General features: G+C 47.9%; 2 protein-coding genes across 4 annotated transcripts in view; one reads left to right on the plus strand and one right to left on the minus strand.

Annotated features, from left to right (window-relative positions):
* Positions 1 to 20,843, plus strand: part of LOC147465924 (single-stranded DNA-binding protein, mitochondrial-like) — a 78,918-nt gene that overhangs the window by 34,095 nt on the left and 23,980 nt on the right. The window lies entirely within an intron of this gene.
* On the minus strand, positions 8,595 to 10,556 carry LOC147465925 (uncharacterized). The gene has a single exon (XM_086524876.1). It carries the CDS (start codon positions 10,371 to 10,373, stop codon positions 8,595 to 8,597), a length of 1,779 nt encoding a protein of 592 aa, XP_086381002.1. The 5' UTR covers positions 10,374 to 10,556.

Raw genomic sequence — 20,843 nt, forward strand, 5'->3', positions numbered from 1 at the left:
CATTGTACCATCCCGTTATAAATAACGAGGCGGTGCTGAGAGCCTAATCTGAGCGGTGCGAGCTGTGTCTGCTGACTCTCTCATGGTGGCCTCCTCCTGTATGGTGAATAGTGCCATCGGGTCTTCTGTGTCGTATGTCTCACACTGATTCCTACATGTCTTGGCATTGAAGTCTCCCATAAGGAAGACTTCCCCTAGTGTAGAGTAGTCCATGATCTCATCTGACAGGCATGCGTACGGGGATGATCTCTCCTCTATCTCCCTTGCTGTCTCTGTGGTAGCAAATATGGAGCATAAGGTTGGCGAAGTAGCAGAGGGCAATGTAGATAGTCCTGGCCTGTGATAGCTGAAAGCGGATCCAAAGGTAATGGGCGTGTGGGTCTCGTGCAACAATTTGTATCTTGCTTCGGAGTCCGTGTCTGAAAGTATAGCCACCCCTCCCCATCCTCGTGTGGTGTGCTGGCGGATGCTCTCTCGATGTGAGGACTCCCACTGAAAGCCCTGGATCTTTGGTAGACTCCGCTGTGGACTCGCATGAGTCTCTGTCAGAAGAATGAGGTCCTGTCCGCTCATTACCTCCTCAAGCCTCTCTGGATGTGTCCATAGATCCCCGTTGCAGTTCCAAACCACGAGGTGGATCTCCTCATATGCCCCATAGGCCACGAGTCCCTATGCGATGGTCTTGCCATCAATGATGACCCGCCATCTTGGTATACCGCCTTCTTCCCTTCTTTACGAGCTTTCTTCACTCTAGGCATGCATGCTTGGCGGTGGTCCTGTTGCATTTTTATGAGGTCGTCGTCAAGGTAGATAGGGGGCCCCTCGAGCCCTCTCAAGATAACCCTTGAAGGATGTTCGAGACTCCTCGGAGGTGAATTGCAGGATGATGGCTCTTTTTGTGGATCTTTGCCGGCTCTCCATGCTTTGGAGAAGGGTAGCTCTTTGTCTTCTTTGTACCCAAGCTTCATGCATAAGGCTCTTTCATCACTCTCAGGTGTGGACCCCTCCTCTTCTTTGATGCCAGTCACTCGTACATTGAGGCGGCGGGATGGTCGCATCTTCTCTTCCTTAATGGTTGTGTGTATGATGAGCCCTTCATCTATTTGGGATTCCACTTTCGCCTCCTTTTTTATATTCTTCTTTACTACTTCCACCCATCCTTCCTTAGTAGCTTCCAATTTGTCATCGATGCTTGCCGTGAGAGCTTTGGTGATCTCCTCCTTGAGAGCTTCCTTGGCTTCCACTTTGATCTCTCCTTCGGTGCTGAGGGATGCGACAACAGCACGAAAGAGGTCGATTTTCTCCTTAAGCCCTTCCTTTTCTTTCTTCGATTCTTCTTTCTCCTTCTCTCTCTTCTCCTCCCACTTCTCCTTCTCCTTCTTCCATATTTCCTTCTCCTTGAGCAATCCTTTGACCTCTTTCTCAAGCTTGTATAGCCAGTTAGTGAAGACATCGACCGAGGGTGTTCGCGACATAGGAGTTCTCCGGCTTGGTCACCTCCAACCGCTGGTCGCCTCTTCCTTGGGGGGGGGGGGAGGTTTAGGGTGATGCAGCACGGAGTTAATGTTGATGTGGAGGGGGCTCAATGCGCGAGAGTATAGGCGTAGGCAGGCAGCGGGCGCACAGGTGGTTAACGCGCAGCAAGCATGCACAAGGCAGTAAATAGTGCGAGTGTGGCACAACAACAAGGCAACGCTAGCGCCAGCGAACGTGCTGCAGCAAGGCAGTGTACTGAGACGAACCCTAAATGGGCATCGCCAGGTAGCGTACGCGAGAGAGAGAGAGAGAGAGAGAGAGAGAGAGAGAGAGAGAGAGAGAGAGAGAGAGAGAGAGAGAGAGAGAGAGAGAGAGAGAGAGAGAGAGAGAGAGAGAGAGAGGAAATGAAATGAAATGTTATATTAACGTCTTCAAAAGGCCAAAGTGACCAAAGAGACCAGGAAGTTACAATGCGGTGTATCTGATACCAAGTCAGATTAACAAAATAAATCCAACTAGGGATAACAAGATATAAATATTGCGGATCCTAAACTAAGTGGATAGGTGTGAAAGGCGAAAGGCGTGAGATGTGTGAACTGAGCTATACAATGTGTAGAAAATTCGGGAGGGAAGTAGAGATCTATCTTCATAGAGATCCATCTTCATCTGCACTCCGGACGATGAAAAGGTATGGCTCGAATCCTTTGCTGTAGCCTCCTGCGAAACTGTGTAGCTCCTCTTCTCCATTGGGGTCGTCTAGATCTCCCTAGCTCCAATGCTCGGTCAATGAGAATGCCAGTAGTGCGGGTAGACCTCTCCACTGTTGGTTGCTCCTCTGTCTATTCTTTTGGGTGTACAATGTCTAGTGTAAAGAAATCTGTGATTTGTCTCTGGGGTTGTCTCTCTTCAGCTCTCCTTAGTAAAGTTTCTCTATGCTTGTGTAGCTCAAGTAGATATAGCCCAAGACATCTCCGATCCTCGTATCTCATGACCCTAGATAGAGGCCCAAAACCTTCTCTGAATAGACAATGAAAACGGCCTCGTATCTCATAGTACACTGTGCAGTGACATATGTAATGTACCTCTGTCTCTGGCTCTAGATGGCATAAGCGGCATATCCTGCTATCTGCTGGTGTCCCTCTGAATCTGCCAGTCTCAATCTCGAGCTGATGAGTGGACTTTCGTATCTGGCCAATGGCACATCGCACACCATGAGAAAGATGCCTGTCCATATAGCTAGGTCTAATCACAAACCCATCCCCCGTGAGGTGGAGAAAATGCTCTCTATAAAAAGCCATCTTTGTGCCCAACTCCTGTATCGGCTCTATCCATGTCCTCCTCGTGTCCAGCTGGATCAGATCCTGACGAATGAGTCTATTAATCTCTACCCGCGTCAAAGACCTCAAGGGTGCCTGTAGAGAGTATTGAAAAGGAGGCAACCTGTCCATGGTGAAACCATGTGTCTGAAACCATGATGCCATCTGTGCATACCAGCATGATGTATCTCCATTAAGAGCTAATTGTCTGGAGGACTCTAGAGCCACCCTGACATATCTGTCTCTGGTAGTATCCCACAGACTGTGTACAAAGGAGACTGATATAGTCAGCGCCTCAATCTCCATAGGGGGGGCAACTAATTCCGCTCGAATGATACCATGTGGTACGGAAGCCTTGGCTCTAATCAACCGAGAGATCATGGATACCAGGCCTGGTCTTCTCCATACGCCTCCAACCCTCCTGGCCTATAGAAGGTCCCCAAACCTGCACCCCATATAACATAGTAGAGGTATCAAAGAGCCATAACTTTGTCCTAGGTTCCTGGAACTGAACCTGCAAACACATCCTCTCCATTCCTCCCAGAGCCGCACCAGCTCTAGTTAGTCTAGTCTCTGCTGCTCTTCTCAAGGAAAATCTCGGCCCAGTAAAGACTACCCCCAGGTAAGTGTATGCATCTGTATACTCCACAATCTCCTGACCATATTTGAAAGTGGGTACTGATCTCCTGACCCATTGCGGTGTGGTGTTAAACACCATAACCTTGGTTTTACCTAGGTTTACACACAATCCACTATCCTCTGCAAAATTGCGTAGTGCATCCAATTGTCATTGCATACCTTCTGGTGAGTCAGATATCAGCACAATATCATCAGCATATAGCAACAATGGGATCCACATCCCTGCCAGCTGTGCACCTCTGTCACCCTCTCTATCGATGTAATCAGACACCTAATCAACATACATACCAAATAGAGTAGGAGACAATGGGCAGCCCTGTTTCACTCCAATGGTAGAGTGAACTAAATCAGATACCCCTTCCGGAGTGCGTACCCGTCCCATCACTGATCTGTACAAAGCCATAATCCCCCAAATCACCTCTATGGGCACCCCCATCTCCTCTAGTCTGCGCATCAATCGAGCTCTTGGTACCAGGTCAAATGCTTTACGAAAGTCCACAAAGCTACAATATATCTGTCTCCCATGTGCTCTGCCCTCCTCAATGATGGCCCTGAGTGTTAGAATATGATCAAGAGTGGAGAAACCCCTCATGAAGCCGGCTTGACCCTTTGCTCGTACCCCCTCGCCCTCCGCCCAATTACTCAAGTGTTGCTCCAGGATGGATGCATACAACCGTGCCAATGTGTGTCCAACCATGATAGTGCGGTAGTTCCCAGGCTCTGTAGGGTCACCAGCCTTGAAGATGGGCACAATATTAGACAATCTCCAAGTCTCAGGTAATCCCTCACACATGGCACGATTGAACAACACTACGAGAACCTCCATCAGCATATCCTGGCATGTATAAAGTGCTCCGATACTAGACCGTCATGATCATATACCTTCCCGGTCTTCATTCTGTCGATGGCCCTTTGTACCATCTCAGATGTAAAGAAAGTGCTCGTAGCTGGGCAAGGCTTGGTAGGGTCTGGAAGGGGTTCCTGTCCAGGAACCGTATATAATGATGTCGCATATTGGCCCCACACCTCAGGTGAAGTAATCACTGGGGGAGGGGAGTGCTCATGGAAGAGACGCCATGCCTCTCCTGAGTCCCTACTCAAGAACATCTGATACAAGTCTCGCTCCATTTGGGCTAGGTAAGCTCGCTTCTTCCGTCGCACAAGGCGTCGGAAAGCAATCCGAGACTGTCTGTAAGTGATGACTCCTAAAAGAAGATCCCTCTGAAGCTGGTCTCTCATCTCTCTGTACTCTTCATTATACCAACTATTTTGGGGCATGCTCCCAGAATGTCGTCTCTTGCCCGGCTGAGTGTGTGGGTATGCCACTGATGTAGCCCCATGCAATGTCTCAGTCAGTAGCGTGGTGCACTCCTCCACTGAGAGGCCTGTACCATTTGTGCCAGCTGTGCCTTCCAGTAGACGGTCCGAGATCTCCTCTGAATAAACGAAATCAGTCTCTGGAGTAAATGTATAGCGGGTGTGTGACCTGCCTCCTGATGTCTGGGTTGTACTATATTGAAATTTAACGGATAGTGTCAAGAGAGCATGATCTACTGCTATGCCCACTGGCCTGGCTCCCACTGTGAAATCCTGAATGCAGGGGATAAAGCTCGGTTGTGTCATAATATAATCCATTAGACTGGCCCCATGTCTATGTGGAAAGTATGTGAAACCGGCTGCTCCAGGAAATCGCTGTAAGCCATTAAGTATGGCTAATCCATGTGTAGTCGTCATTTCCATGAGGTATCTCCCATACTCCGTTTGCTCTCTGTCATCTGAGCACGTGTCAAGCCCCAACTAACCCACATCCAGCTCTCTAAGCATCTCATCTAAAGTGTCGTAGAAGACTGTCTGCGAGTTGCCCGTTCGGGCATTGAAGTCCCCTAGGAGAATGATATCACCATCCCTAGAAAACTCCCAAATGTCATCATCTAGGATAGAAAAGGCGCCTGCCCTCTGGATGCGGCATACATTGATATACTGGGAGGAAAGTAACATATGGCAATATATAGGAATCGACCTGTGTCAGGTCTCAATCTCACCCACATATATCTAGCATGATCATCTCTTCGGACAATATGCAGTAATGGTTGTAGTTCCTCTCTGAATAGCACTGCTACTCCTCCTGAATCTCTACTCCCGTGCTCAGATCTCGCATTTGTCCTGTGAGTTGTTTCCCATCTGTATCCCACCACATGTGGCATTACCTGTCCAGGGGCTTGACGAGTCTCTGAGAAGAACACAATATCCTCGTGTTTGAAACTCTCCTCAAATGCACCCACGTCCAACCTCATAAACCCATTACAGTTCCAGGTAGCCATCTTCAGTGTGGTCCAAGAGGTCTCGCACCGTCATGCAGTACGTTGCTCTAAAATCACCACTCGTCCATCTCTGTAGAAGGCTATCTTTCCCTTCTCCCTTGCCGCTATAATCTTTGGCATTACCTTTCTCATATGTGCGAGCTGTGAGAGAGTCAGGTCATCACCGAGGAAAATACCTGTCTTTTTGAGAGTAGGCCTCTTCCTCAAGAATTCCTTCTTCTCTTCCAACGAGGGGAAGCGTAGTATGAGAGCTCTCCCCTTTGAAGACTCTCCCGTGCCATCACTTTTCTTACCTACCCTCCATGCCTTTGTGTGCAAAGGCTTTTCCATCCCCATCATGGATGTAAGGCTTGTGACCTCTTTCTCCACATTACCTTGAGACCGGTCACTCTCACATGCAGTGCTCGCATTCGCCTTCTTTGTTCCTCTTCGAGAGTCATGTTGATAAGCGTCAGTGTATAAGGAGTTTCTTGACCTTTCCCTTTCTTGGCGACCTCAATCCATTTTTCAGCCTCGTCCGCCTTTTTCTGTGTCCTTGTTATCATCTCTGCCCATGAAGATGTCTTTGCCACACTCAGGTTCTCTTTCTCTGTGATCATCCTTACATGTTCCTTAATTTCCTTGATTTCATCTATTACCGAGGGTTGAAATTCGCCTTCCTCTAGTCCATTGCTTACTCTATCAACAAGTTTCTGTTTAAGGGCTGAGACTTCTTTTTTGAGTACCCGTATCTTGGCGTTTGGGTTCTCCTGTTTGAGGGCTGAGACTTCTTCTTTGAGTGTCTGTATTTCTGCGTTAAGGCTCTCTTTTTCCTTCTTCCACTGTGCACCCTCATTGAAGACCATCTGAAGGAGGTTGGCCTTCTCCTTCCACCATCCTTCCATCTCTGTTTTCCACTCCTTCATTTCCCTCTCCATCTGCGCCATCTGCTTATTCGTGAGCATGAAGGTTGCCTTTGCTCGCGGCTTGCAAACAGGTGAGACATTGGCGGCTTCCGTGTCCTGTGCAGGGTCTTCTTCAAGTGGATCCATTACGGTGAGGCCCAAAGAGAGAGAGAGAGAGAGAGAGAGAGAGAGAGAGAGAGAGAGAGAAAGAAAGAAAGCTTTATTAACGTCTTGGAAAGGCAGAACTCGACCTATGAGACAATATCATATACATGTGTTGATGCTCTAGGCATCGGAAAATAAAAAAAGGGTACAAACTGAAATGAGCCTATACTATGCAAGAGGGTGTTGAAACCGGCCCGTAGGGCGGTAGGCGTTGGCTTTCACCCGAAATTCTTTACTTTATACACACACACAGAGCACTTTGCAAAGAGAACCTGCGACGGGAGTTAACACTTCAACTCACACACGGCTCGGAAGCTAGAATGCTCCGAGCAGACGCCGACAACCTGTAGGCCCCAAAATTGGCGCCCCTTTCGGTATTTCTTTATTCTTTAGGAGGGTAAATTACAAGGTAAGGTCCGGGGAATCCTTCACATGTATCCACCTAGATACCATTTGATTTGGCCAAATTTCGGCAGCATAACAGCCCCAAAACTTGCACGAAACCCATTCCCCTGCTGGAACTCGCTTGCACTGATGTATACCCTCTGATTCCTATCCAAAAACAGTAAATTCAGCACGCTGTATTTACTGGTTTTTGCCCTGTTTTCAGCCCCAAACAGTCCCCTAACTGTCCTTTGCCAGTGGGGCACGATTCCCAATGATCCTGGCGTTCGTATGGCTGAAAAACAGTCAAATTACAGCGCATACACAGCGCTGATTTTGCACCTGTACGGTGAGGTTATGACCCTCACCAGTGCTTGCTTTGGAGCAGCAGTTAGCTACCCCTGTTCCTGCTCAAGGAGGCTCTTGCCTCAGCACAAAAGCATGAACCCACACAACTGTACATCAGTCAAATGAGTAGCCCTCTTGTGGGGCATCACATAACTGCACGTAGGGGAGAAAGAGAGCAGTATGTAGCGTGCGGGGCATCACTCCCGTCACCATACTGTACATAGAGGGCAAGGTAAGCATTCCATAGCTTCTGTACCTGTTGCAATCCGCCTGTGGCTGAAAATGGCGCCCCCTTTGATGATATGCAGCTCGTTTTTGCCTCCCAGAGTGGCAGAATCGCTCACAAGCTGACACGTCGCCCAGTTTCCGAGTTTGGGCTTTCCCTGCTAAAAATATCTCAACTGGTGCGTCAGTTGACTTCGCGGCAGAGTTGTAAAGTGTTCCCCTAGTCATACCGAAGGTAATGACGCGAACACATTTCGTGGCCCAAAATAGCAGTTCCCTAAATTTTAGGAGATGCTTCCGTTGGGCTCCCACTGGTCTTCTGACCATCTATCCTCATTGGGACCGCATCCAAAAATGCAATGTGGCCCAACTGTCGGATACTTTTTGTTGGAAGTCCCACCTTGACTTTACGCCTTAATTGAGTTCACTTCCTAGTATCCACCAACTTGCTAAGTGCGACGGGGGGACCTATATGATCTTGCTGTGAGCCTAGACATCCTCTTACCATACGAATTCCAGTGCCGACCACTTCCCGTCTGCGGGTGAATCTACCGTTCACATTGGCCATACAATGTCCGACCGTTTGCTACTTCAAGAAGAGGGTCTTAAACAAATAAAATAAACCCCATTGGAAAGAAACCAACAACCAAGGTTAGCAGTTGCCACATCTCTGTGACATGGTTAATAACTGCCACGTCCTCGTGACAGGTGTGGTAGGGTGGTGCATGTGGTGTACAATGTATAGTGTGGGTCCTCGTGTCGAGGTATGCTCACGCATCATCAGGCTCAACTAGGGGTTGCAAGGTGATACCACCATGAGATGATAGGGAGGGTATCTAAAAACAAGCAACATATGTAGGGTAGAGAATGTGGTACATCGGTGGTGGCCTGCTCAGGTATCTCTGGAATGTTGGATCTCCTGGTGCTGGTACATGACTCTGCTCTAGATACTGATGGTGTAAGGTTAGTATCCTCGAGATCTCCCTCTGGTGACACCCATGTGTCCTGTATCCTGGGAGCCTCGGTCTCCGACGTGCCCTCTGAGACTCTGCCTGCAGAAGGGTAAGCCCTCTACTCTGTGTAGGTAGTGTGGGGGGGTCTGGTCCTGCTCGTCGGAAAAACTGTGTGATGGTAGTCTGTGTCCTGCTATCCTGACTCTGGCGTGGCTGTAACAACTGCTCTCGAACCTCTAAAGCCGCAACCAGGAACTGGCCAAACCTCCTCTGCTCTCGGCCTATCATATGCTGCTGTAATGAGTCTCCAATGCCATATCTCTCTCTCAGCTCTGTATATGCTGGGCATCTCATGACAAAATGCTCCTCACTCTCCACCTCCGTCTGGCAAATCCGGCATGTACGCTCCTCTCGTGGTATGCCTCTGGCTCTGCCACTCTCAATCTCTAGCTGATGTGATGACACTCGTAGCTGGCCAATGTTGACCCGAAGTCGGTGTGGCATGTACTCTTGCATGTATGATGGAATCTCAATGAATCCCTGCTCTGAGAACCTCAGAAAATGCTCATAGTAATATAGCATTTTAGGAGGTAGGGTGTCTGTGGGCCTGCGCCATGTCCTCTGAATATATGTATGCCATATCTCCTGTCTGATGACCCTATTCCGCTCAGAGCGTGAGAGGGTATAGGTCGGGGCCTGTGTGTCATACTGGAGTGGTGGTAGTCTATCAATATCAAAACCGTGCTGAGCTAGCCAATCTCTTGTCTGGGCATACCATGAGCTAGTGTCCCCTGCCTGTGCCATCTCTCTAGATGCAATGAAGGCTCTATGAGAGATCCTATCTGGATCCATATCTTTGAATCTGCGAAGAAGGCAAACAGTCTGAAAGAGTGCCTCTACCAACATCGGTGGTGTAGCCAGCTTAGCTCTAATAATGTCGTGTGGAACTGATGGCTTGCTGCGAATCATCCTGGAGATCATAATAATCTGTGGCCTCTCTATCTGTGTCCATACTGAGTCTGCTAGTCCCGGTCCCCAAATGGCCGAGGCATACATGAGTGCAGGTGTGACCAGTGTGTCAAAGAGCCACCCCTTCGTCCGGGGCTCCTGGAAGTGGGCCTGGTGGCACTGTCTCTCCATCAGAGCTAGTGATGCGTATCCTCTGGTAAGTCTATCTCTGGCTGCCTGTGTCATGGAGAAGGTCCCTGATGCTGCGGTGAATGTAACCCCCAGATATACATATGAGCCTGTCACTTCTATATCCCCTCCAGCTACTGTAAATCTACTCTGTCGGCGAATCTGAGCCGATGTATGAAATATGAGAACCTTGGTCTTGCCAAGGTTCACAGTGAGTCCTCTCTGTGAGCAGAAATCATCCAGGGCCTGCAAATGTAGTTGTAGTCCCTCTGCCGTCTCTGACATCAGGACAATATCATCTGCATATAAGAGTATGTGTACAGTAGTCCCTGCAATATCCACACCCTCTCCACCCCTGTGCAAGATGAAGTCTACAATCTCGTCAATGTATAGACCAAAGAGTGTAGGTGATAGGGGGCAACCTTGTTTCACACCAATGGTGCTCACAAGGGTGTCAGATAATCCACCTGGGCATCTCAATCTGCCAGATACATGCTCATACAATGCATAGATCCCCCATGCCATCTCCTCTCCAATCCCAAGCGCAGCCAGACATCGGAAAAGTCTCTCTCTAGGTACTGTGTCAAATGCTTTGCGGAAGTCAACGAAGCAGCAATATAATCTCCTCTTCCTCACCCGTGTCTGGTCGATCAGACAACGAAGGGTGAAGATATGATCAATAGTAGAGAAAGCTCGGCGGAAGCCTGCCTGTCCTGGTGTCCTCATGCCCACTCCCTCTGCTAGAGAACTGAGCTCCTCCTCTAAAACCGTGCCATATAGTTTGGCCAGTATAGGACCAATCATGATAGTGCGATATGTGCTAGGATCCATGGCATCCCCAGATTTGTGGATAGGCACGATGGTGTGCGCTGTCCACGACTCTGGGAATCCCTCTGAAAGCGCGCGGTTGAAGAGGTGGGCAATGAGTGGTGCCAATGCATCACAGCCATATATAAGATGCTCTGCCTGTAGGCCTGCCTGATCTCTAGCCCTCCCATGCTGTAGGTGGGATATAGCTTTCTTCACCATGTGGGTGGTGAAGAAAGTAGATGATGTGGGTCGGGTAGCCGATGGCGTAGGTATGGGTGGCTGTCCTGGGATCTCGTATAAGCTCTCGGCATATCTGTGCCATGCCGCTGGGTCCTGAATAGGAGTGGATGGCCTGGGAGGTCTGATCCGACGCCATGCCTCAGCACTATTCTTGCTCATGAGTAAATGATAGATGTCCCAATATTGGTGCTCCTCCCACTCGAGTCTTTTACGACGGGTAAGTGTCTACATCTTGCGCTGAGCCTGGCGATGTGTAATCTCCCCTCTGATCTCCAGTATATGTAGGTGTCTGTGTAGATCTCGACATTCGTCGTCGTACCACCTGTTTTGTGGCATAGTGCCAGTGCGTGGAGGGTGTGTGTGTATGCGATGTGGGAAACTTTGAGTGGCTGACTCGTGTAAGATGGATGTAATGTGTGTGGTGAGTGTGTCCAGAGGGGCTGTGGGGTCTAAGTGTATAAGGTGCTCATGCAGGTGATGTATATAAACAAGAGTGAGCTCATGAGTGAAAGAAATGGTAGTGTAAGTGTGAGGGGGGGAGGCGGGGGGGTCAGCAAGCTGTGTAGCAAAAAGGGAGAATGTGAGATAAGTATGATCCGCCCCTATCGGTGTGCGTGCAACGCTGAAGGAGTGTATAAGCTTTGCTGTCTGGGTAGAGCCCAACAAATAGTCTACTGTGCTCTCTCCGCCACTGTGTGGGAAGCAAGTGAATCCCCCAGAATCTGGCCACCTCGCCATCCCGTTATAAATAACAAGATGGTGCCTGCTGCCAAGCTCAAGAAGGTGTCTGCCATATCCAGTGTTGTCCTGTCCCCCATCTGCAGACACTCTACTCACCCCCATGTCCTCTGCATCAAGTGCCCTCATGATCTCCGGCTGCTCCATATCATAGATCTCACACTGTCGGCTCTGTGTCCTCCCGTTGAAGTCCCCCATGAGGAGGACTTCCCCGAGTGATGTGTAGTGAGAAATGTCCTCCGACAGTCGAGAGTAGGGGTCCTGGATCTCTTCTTTGATGTCTGCTTTCCATTTATTTTTGATCTCTACTTCTATGTCTTCGAAGCTCGAGATTTCCCCCTCTTCCTTGGAGATCCGGAGGTGGTTGATGCTTTCTTGTATACGGTGTATCTCCGTGTTGGAGGTGTCACGGAGTTCTTCGAATGCTTTCTTCCAGGCCTCCTTTTCTTCTGTGAGGCCTCTGATGTTATCCTCCATCTGCTTCATCTTTTCCGTCATCCTCCTTACTTCGGCGTTCAGTGCCTTGTCCGCATCTTTCTTGGCCTGTGTGATAGCTCTGGCTATCATGTCCTCCACTTCTTTCCTGTCAAGAGGTGCCATGGTCGAGCTCGAGGAGGTGAGGCTGAGCGCACGGGAAGCCTAGTGTTTACAGCGATCCCCTTGAATGTTGAGAGAGAGAGTGAGTACCTGCGTGTTGCCCTGTTGCAAATTTCTGTGCAAGGCTGCAGCTGGGTGTGTTGTTGCTGCGGGTAGGCACGTCAGTCGCTGCAGGTGCTGAAGGTGCTATGCTGCCGCTGACCTTGCTACCCCACAGGCCCAGCGCGCTGCTCTCCACTGCAGGTCGTCACCTGCCCAGCGTGCAGCTCATCCCCAACAACAGCAGCACGTCGTCACCTCCACAGCACGCAACTCGTCACCTCAGCAGCAGTAGGTCGTCCCCTCCACAGGCCAGCTCGCGCTGAGAGAGGGAGAGAGAGAGACCCAAGGAAGCTTGAAGGAGAGACCCGTCACGGTGTCACCCAAGGGAGCTTGAAGGGGGGGGAGAGAGAGAGAGAGAAGAGAGAGAGAGAGAGAGAGAGAGAGAGAGAGAGAGACGAAATGTTATATTAACATCTTCAAAAGGCCAAAATGACCTTTGAGACCAAAAGGTTACAACCATGTGTGACTCTAGTACAGTGTCAAGGGAACATAAAGATAAAAAATAAATTCGGGTACCTAGGTCCTAGAGTGGGTATGTATGTAAGCCTAACCTACATTCTCATCATTATCAATGTCCTCATCAACTCAAAACATATGGGGAGGGGGTACAATCACATGAGGGCTAATAAGATGCACATTGGTGGAAGTAGACAATGGTGACCATCTCATGAGCTCTCTCATGGGTCTTTGCAGTATTGTTTTTTGGGGGGGGGGGGGGGGGGGGGGGGGGGGGGGGGGGGGGGGGGGGGGGGGGGGGGGGGGGGGGGGGGGGGGGGGGGGGGGGGGGGGGGGGGGTCTATGGTGTGAAGATCCTTGCATCCTCCGACGTCATGAGTGGCCAAGCTCGATGGCTCGATCAAGAATAATGCCCCGATGTGGGTGTGACTTGGTTACCTGCTGTGGGCCATCTCGAGTAGTCTCTCTGTAAAAGGTAGTGATCTGGCTCTGTATGGATCCTTTATGTGTAGGTCTTTTGCTCCTAAGGGTAGTCTCTCTGAGTCTACGATCTCCATCAATAGAGACCTAGGCACCTTTGATCATAGTAATTCATGATGCCAGATAAGGGGCCAAAGCCGTGTCTGAATAAGCAATGAAAACGCCCGCGGATCTCGTAGTATTCTGTGCATTGGCAGATATAGTGCTCTGTCTCTGGCTCTCTTTGGCAAACCTTGCATAATCTCTCCTTTGGGGGTATACCTCTGTATCGGCTAGTCTCTATCTCCAACCGGTGAGATAATGTGTGGAGCTAACCAATAACACATCTAATGCCATGAGATAGGTGGGTGTCCATATACTTGGGGATTGAGATAAACCCATCATCTGTCGTTCGGAAAAGATGGTCTTGATAAAGCCATCTTCGTCCCCAACTCATGTGACGAAGATAGCTAAGTCCTCCTAGTATCCAGCTGAATGAAATCATGTCTGATAATCTTGCTAATCTTTAAATGTATGGGGGTGAGGGAGGGTGCATCCAAGGAATACCAAAAAGGGGGTAGCTCAAACCAAGGTGATATTTGTGCAAGCCAACATGAAGTATCACCTTCACTGGCCAGTTGGTGCGATGACTCAAGCGCTAGTCGTGCATATTTGTTGCGTGGTAGCTCCCATGTGCTATGAATGAAAGACACTGATCTAGCAAGAGCCTCCACTACAATTGGTGGTGCGTTCATCTCAGCTCTGATAATCTCATGTGGCACTGAGGCTTTCACCCGGATCAGCTTGGAGATCATGGATACAAGTGGTCTCTCCATGGATCTCCATCCATCATATGTGCGCCCTGATCTACTATGATGATGCAAGCTATGCCCCCATACCTTCACTCCATAAAGCATGGTGGAATTGACCAATGTGTCAAGGAGCCACAACTTAGTGCGTTAACATATCCTTTCTAATCCTCCTAATGCTGCATATTCCCTTGTCAATCTTGCCTCTGCAGCACCCCTCATAGAGAAAGTAGGTCCACTAAATACAACACCAAGATATGTATAAGAGTTTACATAGTCTATTGTCTCTTGTTTATATGTAAAAATAGGTGCTGATCTCTTGACCCACTGCGTTGTAGAGAGAGAGTTGTAGAGAGAGAGAGAGAGAGAGAGAGAGAGAGAGGAGAGAGAGAGAGAGAGAGAGAGAGAGAGAGAGAGAGAGAGAGAGAGAGAGAGAGAGAGAGGGGGGAAGAAGAAGAAGAAGAAGAGAATTTTAATGTCGTAGGAAACTATCCCAAGAGACCTTAAAGATCTATCTGACGAGGAGAGTTGAACTCAAGACTTGTTATTCAAGAGAGAAATGGCATAACCAATCTACCACACTTGGGTGATTGAAAGGTTATACCATTTTCCTCTTTTTATTAGCACACCACCCCCCCCCCCCCCCCCCCCCCCCCCCCCCCCCCCCCCCCCCCACCACACACACACACACACACACACACACACACCCGAGAGAAGAGAATTTTAACGTCGTAGGAAACTATCCCATGAGACCTTAAAGATCTATCCAACGAGGAGAGCTGAACTCAAGACCTGTTATTCAAGAGGGAAATGGCATAACTAATCTACCACACTTGGGTGATAGAAAGCTTATACCATTTGAATCCATTTCCCTCTTTTTATTAGCACACATCCACACCCCCCCCCCCGAGAAGAAGAGAATTTTAACATTGTAGGAAACTATCCCAAGAGACCTTAAAGATCTATCCAACGAGGAGAGTTGAACTTAAGACCTGTTAATCAAGAGGGAAATGGCATAACCAATCTACCACACTTGGGTGTTAGAAAGGTTATACCATTTTCCTCTTTTTATTAGCGCGCACACACACACCCACACCCACACCCGAGAAGAAGAGAGTTTTAACGTCGTAGGAAACTATTCCAAGAGACCTTAAAGATCTATCCAACGAGGAGACTTGAACTCAAGACTTGTTATTCAAGAGGGAAATGGCATAACCAATCTACTACACTTCGGTGATAGAAAGGTTATACTGTTTTTCTCTTTTTATTAGCGCACGCGCGCGCGCGCACACACACACCCCAAAGAAGAAGAGAATTTTAACGTCGTAGGAAACTATCCCAAGAGACCTGAAAGATCTATCGAACGAGGAGAGTTGAACTGAAGACCTGTTATTCAAGAGGAAATGGCATAACCAATCTACCACACTTGGGTTATAGAAAGGTTATACCATTTTCCTCTTTTTATTAGTGTGCGCACACGCGCGCGCTTACACACACGCACGAGAAGAAGATAATTTTAATGTCGTAGGAAACTATCCCAAGAGAACTTGAAGATCTATCCGACGAGGGGAGCTGAACTCAAGACCTGTTATTCAAGAGGGAAATGGCATAACCAATCTACCACACTTGGGGATAGAAAGGTTATACCATTTTCCTCTTTTTGTTAGCACACATCCACACACACACACACACACACACACTTGAGAAGAAGAGAATTTTAACACCGTAGGAAACTATCCTCACACAGAGAGAGAGAGAGAGAGAGAGAGAGAGAGAGAGAGAGAGAGAGAGAGAGAGAGAGAGAGAGAGAGAGATGTGTTATTAAACGTCTTCAAAAGGCCAAAATAACTCATGAGACAAACTGATACAATCCTGGTGGATCTAATACAATGTCTGGGTACAAAATAAAATGTAGTAAAATAAAAGCTAAAATGAACATCAATGTCTGAGGATGTCTAGCACCGGCACTGTCCAGAGATGTAGTGCATCTGTCACTGAAGAATATCGTCAATGTCCGTGCTGGTAAACTGTCGTATTGGAAATTTCCCATGCCGTGCTAGAATAGTCGTGATCCTTTGATGGAGCCTCCCTCGATGTCGTGGTGGCCCTCGTAGACGTGGGGGTCTTGCTCTCCCAAGCTCAATGGCTCTGTCAATCAATATACCTCTGGTATAGGTGGACTTCATTGTCTGTTGTGAAGCTTGCTCATCTGACTGTTGAGTCTCTACTCTAAAGAAATCAGCGATTTCCCTCTGTGAATGTCTCCCACTGTCTAATCTCTTGAGAGGAGACTCTCCGTGTTTGCGCATGCCACAAACTGCTGACGTGTCAAGCAACTGAAGAACGGAGCCGACTTGTAGGTCCCGGCCAAAGGGCTTAAACCCTAAGAAGAACAAGCAACAACAGAAGAAGTCCTACCAACTTATGGGGGCCCCGTCGGATGGGGCCCATGTGATATAAAGACATTAAAATAAAGCAAGACCCACACACACATGTGCGTGGACTGATGACGTGGCAGTTGTACGAACAGCCTTGAAATTCCGCTGACAGTGCTGACGCGGTAGATTTGCACAAAACGCACCGATAGTGCTGACGTGCAGTTGTACGAAAACGCGCTGACAGATTTTGGCACTGATACTTTTTGGACCAGTTGCTTTTGAGTTTGAAGTTGTTCACTGTAACTGCTTTTCAAGCCAAGGGCCTTTAAATATGAGGTTAGGGCTCATTCTCTGGCATGCTTCCTGAAGAAGGAGTCTGGAGTACAGGCTTGTATTGTGTTGATGCAATATAAAGAAATACCGAAAGGGGCGCCAAGGTTTGGGGCCAATACTCTCTGGGGTGGAATTTCGCCACTCCGTGTCGCGTGTCGTCTCTCTCTTTCAGTTAAGTTGTTATTAAAGTGCTAAAAGTTTGTTCAGTCTGTTCTTTTCTATTGGCACATGGTGCCTGTCTTGTGACAGTGGTATCAGAGCATCATGCATGTGCTTTTCAGAAAGCATACCGGTCCTACAAAAGTGCAGATAGAGCAAACTAGAGACTGCTTGAATTTTATTTGAAGTAACTTCACACTTCACCCTTGTGGTTATTTACGGGGACCTGGATGGTTATTTGGAGGGGGAGTATTAAGAAGTCTGAGTTGTGGTTACTCTTAGCACCTCCAAACGACGCAGGCTGCGGTCTCGGGGGCGTTTGGTTGGAAAAGGCCTCTATATCTCATGGCCCGGACCTTTTTATGTTATTTGCGGGAGGATTGATATGAGAGTCGTTGAACAACTCATGGCCCGAACCTGGATGGTTATTTGCAGGGGGAGTCATGAGCGTTCATCGGTAGCTTTATGTTTCCGTCTTGTAAAATTCATATGTGAGCATTTGTGTTGCATTGTGATGTGCCAACCACAGATTATTCCTAATTGGATGAGATTGCCTTGGCATGTAATTTTAGTGCATCAAGACGCCCGTGGAAGATCAATGTGGTTTGGGTGTGATGGCTAATTTTACTACGCCAGAATATCAAGAGTTCTGATCTGGACGAAAGGAGAAGCCAACTCCTTGATCAAAAGAGCCGAAAGGAGAAGCAAACTCCTTAACAAAAAGAGCAAACTGATTGTCCCTCGGATGGTCCCTCGGAATGACCCTCAGAAATTTTTGAGGTAACTTGAGTTGTTTTGCAGATATGCTGTAATCGCGAACGATTACTTTCTAGAAGGGGGGATGTCACAAACTGTTGACGTGTCAAGCCACTGAAGAACGGAGCCGACTTGCAGGTCCCGGTCAAAGGGCCTAAATCCTAAGGAGAACAAGCAACAACAGAAGAAGAAGTCCTACCAACTTATGGGGACCCTGTTCGATGGGTCCCAAGTGACATAAAGACATTAAAGTAAAGCAGGACCCACACACACACACACATGGACTAATGACGTAGCAACTGTACGGACAGCCTTGAAATTCCATTGACAGTGCTGACGTGGCAGTTGTACGGATCTCCGCAAAACGCGTTGGCAGATTTTGGCGCTAGTACTGTTTGGACCAGTCGCATTTGAGTATGAAGCTTTTCACTGGAACTGCTTTTTAGGCCAAGGGCCTTTAAATATGAGGTTAGGGCTCATTCTCTGGCATGCTTCCTGGACTGTACTGTGTTGATGCAATAAAGAAATACCGAAAGGGGCGCCAAGGTTTAGGGCCAATACTCTCTAGGGTAGAATTCTGCCACTCAATGTAGCGTGTCGTCTCTCTCTTTCAGTTCAGTTGTTATTGAAATGCTAAAAGTCTGTTCAGTCTGTTCTTTTCTATTGGCACGTGGTGCCTGTCTAGTGACAGCGCAGCTCCAACAAAAATAACATGAGGCATCTCTGATCCTGATATCTCATGACTTTAGCAAGTGTTCCAAAGCCCTCTCTAAATAGACAGTGAAAACGGCCTCATAGCTCATAGTACATTGGACCATGACATATGTGATGTAACTCTGTCTTTGACTCTATATGACACAACTGGCAAATCTTTGGCCTCTACTGGTACTCTCCTAAATCTTCCAATCTCAATATCTAGTTGATGTGATGATGTGTGCATCTGACCAATAGCACATCGTATCCCATGGGATAAATAGTGTCCATATAGGCAGGTCTGATCATAAATCCATCCTCTGTGAGCTGGAGAAGATGCTCTATGTAGAAAGCCATCTTTGTGCCAAGCTCTTGTGTCGGCTCTGTCCATGTCCTCCTGATGTCCAGTTGAATCAAATCCCGTTTGATGAGGCGGGTAATCTCGGTCCGTGCGAGGGACAAGGAGGATACATCCAGCGAGTGGAAGGGGGGTAGTCTATCCATTCTAAAACCATGTAGCTGAAACCAGGATGTCACCTGTGCATACCAACAAGATGTGTCTCCTTGTGATGCAAGCCGTCGAGAAGACTCCAAAGCTAGGCGAGCATATCTATCTTTTGGGGAGATCCTATATACCGTGTATAAAAGATACAGATCTGGTAAGTGCCTCTATGACTAGGGGGGGCGCAACAAGCTTTGCACGAATAATCTCATGTGGTACAGAGGCCTTGTTGGCCTTAATCATCCCGGAAATCTTAGAGACTAGAGGCGTCTCCATATATCGCCATCCATCATTAGTGTGAGCTGAGCTATGATGGTCTACTAATGGTCCCCGTATTTGCACCCCATAAAGCAGAATTGAAGTAACCAATATGTCAAATAGCCAGAGCTTTGTTCTAGGTTCGTGAAACTGAATTTGTGAACATATTCTCTCCATCCTTCCCAAAGCTGCATATGCTCTTGTCAGTGTGGTCTCTTTTGCTCTCCCGAAGGAGAACAATGGACCACTAAAGACCACTCCCTGGTAAGTGTATGCGTCTATATACTCAACTATCTGCTGACCATATGTGAAGGTCAGTGCAAATGGCCTGGGCCATTGTGCTGTGGTGTTGAACACCATAACTTTGGTCTTTCCAAGGTTCATCGACAAGCCGCTATCACTAGCAAAAGTGTGCAATGCATACGAGTGTCGCTTCATCCCCTCGGGCAAATCTGAGACCAACACAAAATCATTGCATACAGTAGTAATGAAATCTATGTCCTTGCTAGGTGTGCTCCTCTATCGCCTCCTGTAACAATGTTAGTCTTTGTAACTAATTAATTAAAATAATTATCTAATTAGTTATGTGCATGTCAGAATAGAATTAGTAGTTCTAGGGCCTCAAGTGTGCCTAAATGGGGGTCAGAACACCTCAAGGAGACCCCAACAGAAAAATACCTTGAAGCCTTAGTGATTGGGAAATTGGGCCTTCGTGAGTGGTAGACAGTAGCCTCAGATTTTAGGCTCAAAAAATTACGTGTGTAAGTGCGAGCACAAGAATGAGATGGGGTCCTTAGAACAGTGATCCTAAGGCCTTCTTTATTTTTTAAAAGGTCTTAGGATAAGGAAATTAAATTAACTTTAATTATTTGTGCTCGGGAAAATGACCGGACAAGTGTGAACAGGTAATGCAGGAGCAGTGTCGATGCGGCATTGTGTCGGGAACCTTTAATGTTCTCATGCGTAGAATCAATGTTAACATTTGTGAGTTAGTTGCACATTTTTTTTTTAAATTTTAGTGTGCCACTTACCCATGGAAGCTCTCTCTCACCTCCCTCATCTCCTAGCGCCCCCTCTTCCTCCTTTTTATATAAGAGCAACACCCCTCCCTCTGGAAGGTTGGCAGTGCTTGTAACAAACTGCTGACGTGTCGACCTATTGAAGAACGGAGCTACCGGCCGAGGGGCCTAAACCCTAAGAAGAACAAGTAACCGAAGAAGTGTCACAAAGTGATGACGTGGTTGGCCGAGAGCACAAACCCTAACCCTAATTTTTGCCAGAAACCCTAACTGCTGAAACCCTAACCCTAACCCTTAGGGCATATTTCCGCGTTTTGCGCTGGCTAATGACGTGGCAAGCTGTACTGATTTCCGTGATTTACGCTGGCAGCTTTTGGCTTTGCTTTTGGACCAGAAGCTTTTGAGTTTTAAATGCTTTTTACTGTAACTGCTTTTTAGGCCAAGGGCCTTTAAATATGAGGCTAGGGCTCATTCTCTAGCATGCTTCCTCGAGAAGGTGCAGAGTCTAGAGTACTGGCTTGTACTTTGATGATGCAATATAAAGAAATACCGAAAGGGGCGTCAAGGTTTGGGGCCAATACGCTTTGGGGTAGAATTCCGCCACTCCGTGTCGCGTGCCGTCTCTCTCTTTCAGTTCAGTTGTTATTGAAGTGCTAAAAGTGTGTTCAGCGCTCCCGTCTTCACCG

This window comes from Adiantum capillus-veneris, chromosome 1 (assembly GCF_014529385.1).
Source record: "Adiantum capillus-veneris isolate H3 chromosome 1, ASM1452938v2, whole genome shotgun sequence".
NCBI lineage: Eukaryota > Viridiplantae > Streptophyta > Polypodiopsida > Polypodiales > Pteridaceae > Adiantum > Adiantum capillus-veneris.

Bases quoted from the DNA above. Each gene is read 5' to 3' on its own strand.
- LOC147465925 (XM_086524876.1), bottom strand. From the start codon at position 10,373: ATGGCATGGGGGATCTATGCATTGTATGAGCATGTATCTGGCAGATTG.